The sequence below is a fragment of the Ctenocephalides felis genome, unplaced genomic scaffold, assembly GCF_003426905.1.
Source record: "Ctenocephalides felis isolate EL2017-DRISC unplaced genomic scaffold, ASM342690v1 CF-g0.4_SCAFFOLD_00845, whole genome shotgun sequence".
Classification (NCBI taxonomy): domain Eukaryota; kingdom Metazoa; phylum Arthropoda; class Insecta; order Siphonaptera; family Pulicidae; genus Ctenocephalides; species Ctenocephalides felis.
This window is the reverse complement of record NW_020536999.1, coordinates 82,364,061-82,376,913: the sequence shown is the minus strand read 5'-3', so window position 1 is coordinate 82,376,913 and position 12,853 is coordinate 82,364,061. Positions and strand designations below refer to the sequence as shown.

The 12,853-nt window shown below is 32.2% G+C and overlaps 1 protein-coding gene across 1 annotated transcript in view; it reads left to right on the top strand.

The window, feature by feature from the left end:
• LOC113391060 (THO complex subunit 3-like) overlaps positions 1–9,200 on the top strand; it is a 10,591-nt gene extending 1,391 nt beyond the window's left edge. Inside the window, exons 2-5 of the mRNA XM_026627035.1 lie at positions 982–1,103; positions 3,264–3,426; positions 6,947–7,286; positions 8,933–9,200. Of these exons, the coding sequence (XP_026482820.1) occupies positions 982–1,103; positions 3,264–3,426; positions 6,947–7,286; positions 8,933–9,117 (810 nt within the window). The 3' untranslated portion in view covers positions 9,118–9,200. The remainder of the gene's footprint in view (positions 1–981; positions 1,104–3,263; positions 3,427–6,946; positions 7,287–8,932) is intronic.
• Positions 9,201–12,853: the final 3,653 nt, after the last annotated feature.

The window sequence follows — 12,853 nt, the reverse complement described above, 5'->3', positions numbered from 1 at the left end:
ACGATACTAGGCGCATTGGAATTGGTTTAAACCATCAGAGTATATTTTGATCTGACCAACTATTAACTGAAATTTATCTTTGGTAGCCCTTTTTTAATTGGCCCATCTGTCTTTTTATATTCTTTTCTTCCGCAAATATTTACGGTCTTGCTTACAACAGTAATGTTTTGATGATTTTGCTATGATAGAGCAGAATTCTTCTTTTTATTATAGTGAAACTAAAACTTCAGTAGATCTTTTTTAATTGGCACATCTGTCTTTTATATTCTTTTCTTTCTCTTACACATACAAAGAATTCAGTAAAATTCACTACTAATTTGCCACTCCAAAAATTCAAGAGCGATGATAGGCATATCCAAATTAACTTCTCCTGTAATTTGGGAGTCTAATAAAAAAAATCATATATATAACGGTTAGATGCTAACTTTTCATTCACAGCTGTTATATTACACTGATTAATACTTTACCTTCGACTAACTGAAATAACTATGGATATTTTTTAGGATTGGTACACTGAACATTTCCGATCTATTAAACATTCATTCTGGTCTATTAAACCTTATTTTATAGTCTTTCTGAAGTTTGATGTTTCAGAGATGATGAGAAACTCCAAAATTAAATAAAAAAGATCTTGTTCTACAAATATCATTACATCTTGCTAACAATAATAATATACAATTAAGATAATCATATTGTGACGAGAAAGGGTTAAAGTCCCCATTCTTGGGGTTGCAATGACTGCCATTATAATATATTATTTTATATCTGTTGTCACAATATTTGAATCTCTTAGAATAGTCCTTGCACGACAATTTGATCTGATTTATTTTATTCAATATAATAGAAGTCAAATTTTAATTCATTTCATTCAAATAATTTTGTAATATTAAATATTATAATCGGCCTTATAAGAGTATTTATAAAATTATACAAGTAATAATTATTATTATAAATTGTTTTACCATAGTTTTATTATTTTAGACAAAGGAGCATCTTTTCCGGGGGCACACTGGTTCAGTGGATCAACTATGTTGGCATGCAAGTCAACCCGATTTATTGAGTACTGCAAGTGGTGATAAATCCGTTAGAATTTGGGATGCGAGGTGATAATTTTTTGATAATAAAAAGATAATCAATATACTTATATTGTTAATAACGTTTACAAAATACAAAGTATTACTAGTCGTTTCACATTTTTGACTTGCTGATTAGTTTTTACCCAATACATGCTCAGCTGTTCTGTAGATATGGAGCAAGAAGTGCATGTTATTGCAGTTTTTGAGAGAAGGGAGCATCCGATTTTACTTGTATTTACAACAACAGTACAACATTTTACTTGTATAGTAAAAAACTGGTTTAATTTTGGGAAATGAAGAAAACAAATTAAAACTAGTTGTGCATGGCATTGTGCCTTAAGGCAAATTGCTGGTACTTCACATATTGTAATGAAATTCGAGGTATATAAATGTTTTCAAATAGATTATTATAAATACTGTAACTTTCATTATTGGTTTTCATATACAAAATATAAACGCTTATAAATTGCACGACGACGTTTCTATGTCAGAATGAAAACTAAATAAACGAAACCTAATCTAGCGGAGTTAGAATTAAAGTACCTTATCTCATATTTCTATGAATTATATAAATTTATTTCTAAGTTTATAAGTGAACTTTAGAATTTTAGCTAGAATTAAAACTAAAATCCAGATCATTTTCGATATCTAATAAAAATTTGGAAATTAAAAATTTTGAAATAAAAAAAAATTGTTTTCTTCAAAAACTAATTGTTTCTTCACAAGCAAAATATATTTTCGAATCGTTCGAATTGGATGCTTTGTTCTCTCAAAAACTGCAATTTTTTATACTTTAAACCACTTATCTCTGAAAGCTAGACCTGTCTTTGCCACAAACTAATCGCCACTTTTCCCCATCATTACGAATTGAATGCTTTTTAGATCATTTGAATAGTTCTCTCAAAAAATCAATTTCTATTTTTTGCACTCTTTGCTCCATATCCCCGTAACGACTGGACCTGCATTTGCCAAAAACTAATTAGCACGTCTCTTTATCAATGGGAGTCGACTGTTTTTTGAAGTAAAACTTCTTTAGGCGCGACTAGAGCGTAGATCCGTACAAATGCAACGGAAGTGCGTTACGGCAGAGTCGAGTGCCAATAATTCGTCATTCGCTCTCGATGATATCATTTCTATACGGGTCGATTGTGATTAGTCGTCGCGTAAGTGAATAGAGATCTGTATCGTTATATCCGTACGGATATCGACAAAGAAATCAGCATAGATAAATAAACATTTTAAGGTTACATAATAGTATAAATCTTGATTTAAACAAAAATGCCTGAATCAGAAGAATGTTTTACCCTCTTCCTCGTAAATAATTATAATGAAAATAATAAAACAAATAAAACATTTGTGCCGTGTACTAAACGTAAGTTTATTGAAATAATTTATATATTATTCGTAGCTTCTATAAATCTTTGAAGTTATTGAAATGGAAAATAATTTTTAGGCAAAACAGATATTACAGCTGTTCAAAGAATGAGATTATATCGCCAGTGAAAAAGTAAAAGAAATACCATCGTATGTTAATTTTAATTACATGAAGTTCTTCAAACACAATTACATGATGAGTGAAGTTGCGAAAACAATATTTGTTTCAGCGTTGTTTAACATAATCCACTGTGTGAACAAATATTATAGAATTTTTTAATCAGCAATTACTCATTTCTCTAATGAAGGTTCATTTCTAAATGCTAATTACAATGACAAACCGATCATATCATATTTGAAGTATGACTTTAATTACATTATTGTTTTTAAATATTATACATATTTTTATTGCTAATATGAATATATAATTTATAATTTATCATTATATAAATGTGTATAATGGTTGACACTAATAAATGTGTGCATCACGGGTGTTACCACATTAATAATAAACATTATTCAAAATTGTTATATCATGTATTTATTTTCACTTAACTTAAAATTGTTATTTACTTAATAAGTACTAATAAGTTATACTTCAATCGCGTGTGATCCTTACGCGCACTCTTTTTTTAATCATTCTTAAATTGGTTGAACCGTTCCCGAAATCATCGTCGAAAATTTGTATTTACACATACACATACACATCCATTTTTTCTGAGGTTCAGAAACCTTCAAAATGTGAAGTTAATTATCAATTTGGATGCTTTCGTGAAAATACAATTATTTTATTAAATATGTCATTTTTTCCAGGGTAGCAAAATGTGCAGCGACAATAAATACAAAAGGTGAAAATATAAATATAACATGGTCACCTGATGGAAATACAATAGCTGTTGGTAATAAAGAAGATTTAGTTACTTTTATCGATACCAAAACACATAAAATACTTGCGGAAGAACAATATAACTTTGAGGTAAAAAAGTAATAGGACATTTTATTGTTACATTGCAATTGTAATATAAGTTTTTGAACAGTATAATAAGTTAATAGATAAGTTTGTGTTTTATAACTTCCTACATGAGAAGTTTGTTTTTGACAAAAAAATCTGATTTGCTACTTCTATAGTCATTCTGAATCGTTCGACACCGGCAAAATTAGGTGCGTTTGTATGATATTATACTATTATATTATAACAGCAAATATTAACCTCCCGTAGAGTAAGTTAAATTAAAAGCAAAAAAAGTCGAAAATAAAAATTTTTGTTTATCTTAACGTTTCAGAAGTTTCTGAAAATTTTGGCATACCTTATAAAAAATGGATGTATGTGTATGTGGGTGTGTGCGCGACTACAAATTTTCGTCAAATCGATAGATGAATTTGAATAATTCAAAAAATATTCGATTTCTACTGATAAGGAGACGTGCTGATCTAGATACGGGACAAAAAGAGCCAAAAATGGTATTTTAGTTTTTGAGAGAACGGAGCGTCCGATTTGAATGATTTGAAAAATATTTTACTTGGATTGACAAAATAAAGAACTGCTTAAAGCAATTGGATGGCAGGTCTAGCGGTTTTGGAGATCCAACACAAAAAGTAAAAAAAATGCTATTTGGCGGTTAAAAAGGATCATTAGACATATGCCCATCAAATTATCATATATTTTATAGAGATTTTAATAATAAGTACAAATCTTGTTTGCATTTCTATGAGTTCCGTGCCAATGTTTATCCGTTAGACTGCGACACGGCGCTTACGCGCTTCGGTATTTTGTCTCTACGTAACTAACGCAGCGCGATTGCTTTGAAAAAGTTCAAAGTTTTCAAAAAGTTAAGAACAAAATGTCAAAGGTTTATTCAATTTTGTTGTCAAACGATTCAGAATGACTTGAAACATAGAGAAATCATAAAATTAGCAAATTGAATATTTGTTTATAAAAGCATAAACTTCTCCTTCTAGACTAAAAAAGAAGTTGAAAATTTTATCTAAATATCTAAATTTCAATTCTTGTTAATTGTTTTTACAGTTCATTCAGCTTACAAGGCAAAATGCCACTTGCATCTAGTTAATAGATTTTTTTTAATATTGATAATATTTTATTAACTTAATGCAGTAAGTGCTGTTTTCATTCAAAATTTATTTTTAAGTGAAAACGGATATCATTGCTGCTTGATATCAGATTATCAAAAACTTGGAATTGAATAAGTTACTCCCTAGTAAATTCTTCAATACAAAAAAATATTCATATTAGATGACGTAAAGGGAAATCTATTTTTTTGGCGTCTATTAATCACGTGAGGTTTTTAGATGTTTAGGGGGGATGGGGGTAATTTTTAATATTACCATGTATCACCAAGGGGGAGAAGGGTCCAAATATCCATAAAAAATCAATCACGTGATTAATGGACGCTCCCTTGCATGAATTTAAGGCTTTAATTACTATAGTTAGGATGATCCAATTTAGGTCAATTTTGCGCCGTTTTGTTCGATAAATTGTTGCCATTTTGAAGTTAATATTATTATCCTCTCCTTTCATAGAAACCCTCGACCTTATTGGCAAAAAATTGAGAAAGTCGATTTTTATAAGCTTCACTTGAAGAGAATTTTTCACCAGCAAAACTGTTCACCATAGACAGGAATAGATGGTAATCGCTTGGTTCCAAGTCCGAACTAAAAAATAGATGCATCAAAACCTCCCAATAAGGGAGGTTTTTGGAGCTTCTGACTAATTACTATCGATATGTGTTGCCACACGTTATCCTGGCCAGGTCTTGGGCATTCGAAATCGACTTATATGAAGGTTGGACTCCTTGATTTTGTCGACATTTTCGACAATTGGTCATCCAATTTTTGCTTGTTTGCTATTTTTTCATACTCATCGCAATTGGATCAAGACAGTTGTCTCTTTAGGTTGTCGCAAGAGATCCACTTTCCATCACCAGTCACCAAAAGTGAAGCAATTTTCCTGCGATTCAGCAGCGATTTGCAGATAAAAATTCGATTCAGTAGGTTTTTGTGGGTGCACCCATTTATATAGTTTTTATGTACCCAGCCTTATTTAAATGGTGCTAATTGATTTTATGTGAAATCTTCAGGTCTTGGGCATTCGAAATCGACTTATATGACGGTTGGACTCCTTGATTTTGTCGACATTTTCGACAATTGGTCATCCAACTTTGACTTGGCTACTATTTCTTCATACTCATCGCAATTCGATCAAGACAGTTTCTGCTTTAAGTTGGCGCAAGAGATCCACTTTTCATCACCAATCACTAATCGCTTTAAAAATGAAGCAATTTTCTTGCGATTCAGCAGGCAGATGGAAATTCGGTCCTATAATTTTTTCGTGTGGCACCCATTCATATAGTTTTTTTGTATCCAGCCTTATTTAAATGGTGCCAATTGATTTTTTGTGAAATCTTTAGGTCTTGGGCATTCGAAATCGACTTATATGAAGGTTGGACTTCTTGTTTTTGTATACATTTTCGACAATTGGTCACCAATTTTGGCTTGGCTACTATTTCTTCATACTCATCACAATTGGATCAAGACGTCGTCGCAAGAGATCTACTTTCCATCACCAGTCACCAAAAATGAAGCAATTTTCTTGCGATTCATCAGCGATTTGCAGATGAAAATTCGATCCAGTAGGTTTTCGTGGGGCACCCATTCATCTAGTTTTTTTTGTATCCAGCCTTATTTAAATGGTGCCAATTGATTTTTTGTGAAATCTTTAGGTTTGGGGCATTCGAAATCGACTTATATGAAGGTTGGACTCTTTGATTATGTCGACATTTTCGACAATTGGCCATCCAATTTTGGCTTGGCTACTATTTCTTCATACTCATCGCAATTGGATCAAGACGTTGTCGCAAAAGATCCACTTTCCATTACCAGTTACCAAAAATGAAGCAATTTTCTTGCGATTCAGCAGCGATTTGCAGATGAAAATTTGGTATAATAGGTTTTCGTGTGGCACCCGTGCATCGAGCTTTTTTTGTATCTGGTCTTATTCAAATGATGTCTTTTGTACAGTCTTTAGCTCTTGGGCAATTGAAATCGACTTACATGCCCGTTGGGCTCCTTGATTTTGTCGACATTTTCGACAATTGGTCATCCAGTGCGCGTACGTCTTTGACATCGAAATTATCCGAATGAATCGACGAAACCAAAGTTGGTTGTAATTAGCCGCTACAGTATCAGGACCATAACAACTATTCAGATTTTCAGCAGCCAACAAAAACTGTAAAATATAGTGTATTTTCTCTTTGGTAGTGTACATTTTTGACGCGCATTCAAACAAAATTGATCCAGTCAATTTCAAAACTGTCTAATAATTTTTTTAGTACGAAATCTCATCTTTCTAACGCCGCCTCGTAGAACCTGATTCGACTTATATAACCCAAGATGCAGATAGTTGAAACCAACTATTGCAAAAATAATAGATTTCCATTTATCTAATAAATATAATAACACCACTTCTTTCCTTTACCCAGGTCAATGAAATCTCATGGAACAACAGCAGCAATTTATTCTTCCTCACCAATGGCCAAGGGTGCATTCATGTAATGAGTTATCCGAAGCTGGAATTACTGCATGTATTAAAAGCACATCCAGCAACTTGCATTTGCATCGAATTCGATCCAACTGGAAGATATTTTGCAACAGGATCAGCAGATGCCTTAGTTTCTTTGTGGGATGCAGAACATTTGGCATGTGTTAGGATGTTTTCCAGATTGGAGTGGCCAGTGAGGACGATATCGTTTAGCCATGATGGACAGTTGTTGGCTTCTGCTTCGGAGGATTTGTTGATAGATATTGGACATACAGAAACAGGTGATATTATATATATATATATATATATATATATATATATATATATATATATGAATGGTAGAATCTTGGATTTGTGTATATTTTGTAGAGTTTCGAACAAGAATCCAAAAGTAATAAAAAAACAAGAAAAGTTTTTAATAAACAATTTCTTTATTTATTTATTTATTTACTGTCGACGTTTCGGAACTAGGTACGTTCCATCTTCAGGACATCTGTCAAGAAACATGATCTTGATGAGATTTAAGCAAACAATATGTTTAGGAAACGAAAATAGATTTTTCTTAAATAATAAATTAATTGCAAAAAATAATAATGTACAGAAATATGATAATATGATCAAAATGAAAATGATAAAAATAAATGAGTTGATTATCAGAACAGGATATTAAAAATGATAGAAATTTTTTAAAAGTTATGGAAAATTTTTAAGAAAAGGTTAATGACAAAATTGAATTAATTACCTGTATGTTTGAATATACGTTAGCACTTTTTCACTAAACAAGATTTTTAAACAAAAAATGAATTTGTGAGTTATTTTTCCGCCGAATAGTTAAATTATGTAAATCAAAATTACTAAAAGTTTTGTCTTTTTCAAAATTATTATTTGAACACATGTGTGTTACACATGAATCATTAAAGTCAGTTAGTTTGTTTCCATAAGCCGATCGCACTACATTGAGAGAACAATATTTTTTGTGTACGTCTCCCTATCAATACCAATCGAATATTTTTTGAAGTACTCAAATCGGTCGAGCCGTGTTCCAGAAATCGTCGACGAAAAATTGTATCCGCACACACAAACACACACACATACATTAATTTTTTCTAAGGTACGCCGTAATTTCAGAAGCATAATTTGAAAAACTAGTGGTGCATGGCATCGTGCCTTATGGCAAATTGCTCGAACTTTCCGTACCGTAATGAAATATTCGTAAAATTTTAAATATTTTTAGTCTGAATTAAAATTGAAATCCGAAGAATTTTAGAGATATGATAATTAAAAAAAAAACATTTTGAAATTTTGAAATAAATATTTTTTTTTGGCTTTCTTCAAAAACTAATCGTTTCTTTACACTGTCAACACAAGCAAAATGTTTTTCAATTAGATGTTCCTTTCTCTTAATAGCTGCTATTATCTTGCACTTTTTGCTCCGTAACTCCGAAACGGCTGGAACTGCATTAGCAAAACCTAAATTGCACGTTTTCCCATAAATACGAATCGAATATTTTTTGAATCACTTAATCGGATACACCGTTATCGCAAAAACTAAATTTCTTTTTTTTTGCACTTTTTGTTGCTTATCTCCGAAATTTGCTAAAAGCTAATCAGCACGCTTCCCCTTCAATAACAATCGAATGTTTTTTGAAGTCTTCAAATCGGTTGATCCGTGTTCCTGAAAACATGGACGAAAAATTGTAACCACACATACATACACACATCAATTTTTTCAGGTATGCTAAAATGTTCAGAAACCTTTGAAACGTATAGCTATGCAAAAAAAAATATTTTCGATTTTTGGGCGATTACTATAACTTACCCTACGACAAGTTCCAAAACAAAAACAAGATTAGATTTGTTTTTCCTTCATTTGCCTTTACCTTATATAATTTTTAAATATATTTACAATTGATTTATCCTTTTCCAGGTGAAAAGATAGCGGACATCTCCGTGGACGCGGCCACGTTTACTGTTGCCTGGCATCCGAAACAATATTTATTAGCATACGCCTGCGACGACAAAGACATGTCGAGTACGTACGACAGAAAACGAGATGCAGGAACATTGAAAGTTTGGGGCTTTCCCAACGACACATCGAAATCTGATAAATAGAAATTAAGTTAAGGGTACATTGTTTGTAAGTTTTGTAAATTAAATTTTATTTAAGTTCTAAGTTTTATTATAAAATATATTGCGCGTGGAGTTGTTCCGTGCGAAACTTCTCAGGTCTATAATATTTTAGGACCATATATTCCTAATCTTTTTTGTGATAGTATTGATAGTAACTATCATGAAAAAAATAAGAATAATAAATTATCTCACATAGTTTGAAAATTATCTTTTTTATTTGGTGAAAATATGACATTTCTTGACCCAAAGTCTATGCTCAGAATCAATTTTCGTGTCAGCAATAAACACTGAGGTCTGGGTATACAAAATGGGTATACCAACAGAAGTCCGGTGTCAGTAGAGTAAATGAGTTAACTCGCACTGACCCGAGGACTGGACGTACCTTATAAGTAGTCATGGAAGACCAGTGATTATGGTGCTGCATCAAAGTCTACATTTTTTAAAATTTCAGATTCATGATCCTTCTCTGTCTTCATCACAAACGTCGTAGGTCACCAGTGTAGGAAATCGTTATAAATGCCTGCTTGATTCCCCACGCCTCCCTATATGTCTATTTGCTTACGTGTCTTCTTGTCTACTTATCCACCTGTCTACCTGGCTACTTTTCAATCTGTTTATCTTTGACCTCGTCTACCAGTCTATATTTCTAGTTGCCTATTTGTCTATTTTTTGACTGCAATGTAGAAACCGCTGGACCTGCCTTAAAAAAATAATAATTATGTCAGTAGAAATAAAATGTTTTTACTCGTACTCTCATAATCTGTCATTTTCTGCTCCATTTGCTTTTCATCTCCAAACGCCTGGACCCCCCATTCAGTAAGAATCAGATCATTCAAATCGATGGAGCGGAGCTTCTTTGTTAGATTTTATACTCTAGAAAAATATAATATGAAACCAATAATTTACAATAAAAAAATATTATATGAAAATTGTATACACACATCCATTTTTTAAGGTAAATGTTCAGAAACCTCTGAAACGTAAAGATATGCAAAATTTTTAATTTTTAATTGTTGGACAATTACTATAACTTACCCTACGGGATGTTAATAAATAATTAGCAAATAATTGAAAAACATTAGTTTACAATAATAGGAGGTGGTAAAAGAGGAAGAAGTCAAAATGAATCTAAACCGACAGGTTAGATTGTCTTTCAAATAATAATGGTACACCGTTAAAGAAAACCAACCAACCAACGACGACTCTTTAGACTGTAAAGCTCAACTAAAAAATGTCGACGAAAAATTGTATTCACACATAATACATATATATATACATTTTTCCTATGGCGTTCAGGAGGACTTCAAGCGTAAAGATATGCAAAAATTCCATAGACCTTATGCTACATAGACTGCTAATCGAGCACAAAATATGTGCTCAAACATAAAAAGGACTGTGACGTCACTTGCTGAGCGAACGTTGCCGACAATCGCGGAATTTCCCGATTGATTAAATGTCATATGTCATATGTTTAATTTTATTGATTTAACTAGATGACCCGACAGACATTGTCCTGTACCCATGTATACAATTTTTAATATAATATACTAATATTAAACGCGTTTACCTAAAAATAATAATATTGTTTTTTAAATTACTCTTCACTCCAAAATGAATATATATATATTTATAATATGAGCGATGTTAAATGTAGAATAAAATGATGAGTCTCAATTCCCACACTATATTGGAAATTGAAGTCTTTTAAACGGTGTAACATAACCATAACCATAACATGTCACTGGTACTTCATGTTGGATCATATTAATTTAATTTTTTATTATTTAAGATATTCAAAATTGCACCTTAAACTTCTCCTAATCGATATCGTGAGGGCTGAATTGTATGTATTCATGTTTACTTTCCCATTTGTTGTTATAAAGTGAAATTTTTACGAATTTTAAAAATATTGTGAAAGGTTAGTAAAAGATGCAAAGAAATTATATATTAAAAAAAAACTATATTGAAAATTTAATATCCGAAACTTGTGTTGGCGCCCCTAAGGCGTGCGCTCGTATTTTTTGCATGCATCATTAATTATTTTGTCATATCCTGTTCATATGTCATACATATACTGTATTTTATATTATTTTAATTTCTGGCACATCTCAGCCGCTTTTTGGCAATATAATGTAGTTTTTCTCATTCATAATCATAAATTTATTATACATATTCTAATATTGTCTAGGCTCATAAGTAAATTGAAATTTTTGGCAGATGATAGTTTTCATATGTGTTCAATGCAAACAATGACATGTCGTTTTTTGCATTTTTTTCCATTTATTTCTACAATATTGCACATACATCCCAGTACTTTATAATCACATACATTCCAGAAAATTTCCTTAACATACTTCAGAAAGATTTATCAAAATCCGAATAATCGTTTAAAAGGAGTATACGGTAAGTGCTTGTAATTCAATATGTACTTTAATAGCAATAAAGCTCAAATTAATTCTACGTCTTAGTGAGAAAACGTTTGTATGAGAAAAAGAAAAGGACTCTTTTTATGGTTTCCCCGGCAATTATTCCATTTTTTCTCGCAGTAAGAACCATTCTTTGACATCAACGAACATTTTAAAAAAAGAATTGGCCAAATTGGTGCAGGCGTTGTTGAGTTATGCGCTTACCAACACATTTTGCGATCCATTTTTATATATAAGATAAGATGGTAATTGTGATGGCTGATAATTTTGTAAGAAATCATATTTATAATATTTTCCTTGTGAAATAAATGTACATAAAATCAAATCCACCTGTTAGAATCGGTTTATATATTATAAGGCCTATGTTAGGCACATATTTGATCAATCGGGAGAGTCCGCGATTGTCGTCGGCATTGTTCGCTCAGACATGTGACGTCACAGTCCCTTCTATGTTTGAGTACTATGTACAACGGAAAACATATGAGGACTAGCAGTCTATATCATGGCCGGTAAAGGTGCTCCACACCTAACGAACGAACATGATGAATAATATGCGCAGATTAAAAATTTCTAAAGCCGGCCACAGACGTAACTGTATACTTGCGCAACCTGCGACTTGCACATGTATTCTGTAACGTCTGTGGTGGTCTGTGGGGTGTTTTTTGCGCAACTTGACAGACTGGTGCAAGCGAGCAGACATGAGCACTTTTCGATTATTTTTATTGCGCAATCATTCAAGTCGGCAAGTTCATTCGTTGGCCGCGTGTGGCAGCACATGTCCGGTTTATATTTTACTTTGTAGCAAATTCATAATACAAGTTTATGAAGTAATCGACAATTAAAAAGTTATTAAATAAGCGCTCTGAACACTTTGAATTCTCTTCTGATGCTGTAAATATATAAATTAATAAAAGAGATATATTTTTAGGTTATGTCTTGACGTTTCTCAGTTGACATTTGTGATATGCTTGCGCAAATACTTGAACATAAACTTGATCTGTCTGTGGGCACTGTGAAAATACGCCTGGTTGCGCATTCATTCAGTTGCACATGCATACTGTTACGTCTGTGGCCGGCTTAACAAAAGCGACCCACGCGCATGTCAAAATCCATGTTCGTTAGTGCTCGTTCGCTAGGTGTGGACGCACCTTAATAAATTTTAAAATGGATTAGTATTCGAATTGATCGAAGGATGGCGCTACTACATTTGACCGCCATTTTCTGTCTAAGTTGTCATTGCTTCTTGTAGTTCTGTTATACATTGCTGTTATACGTGTTTTGGTGATTCTTTT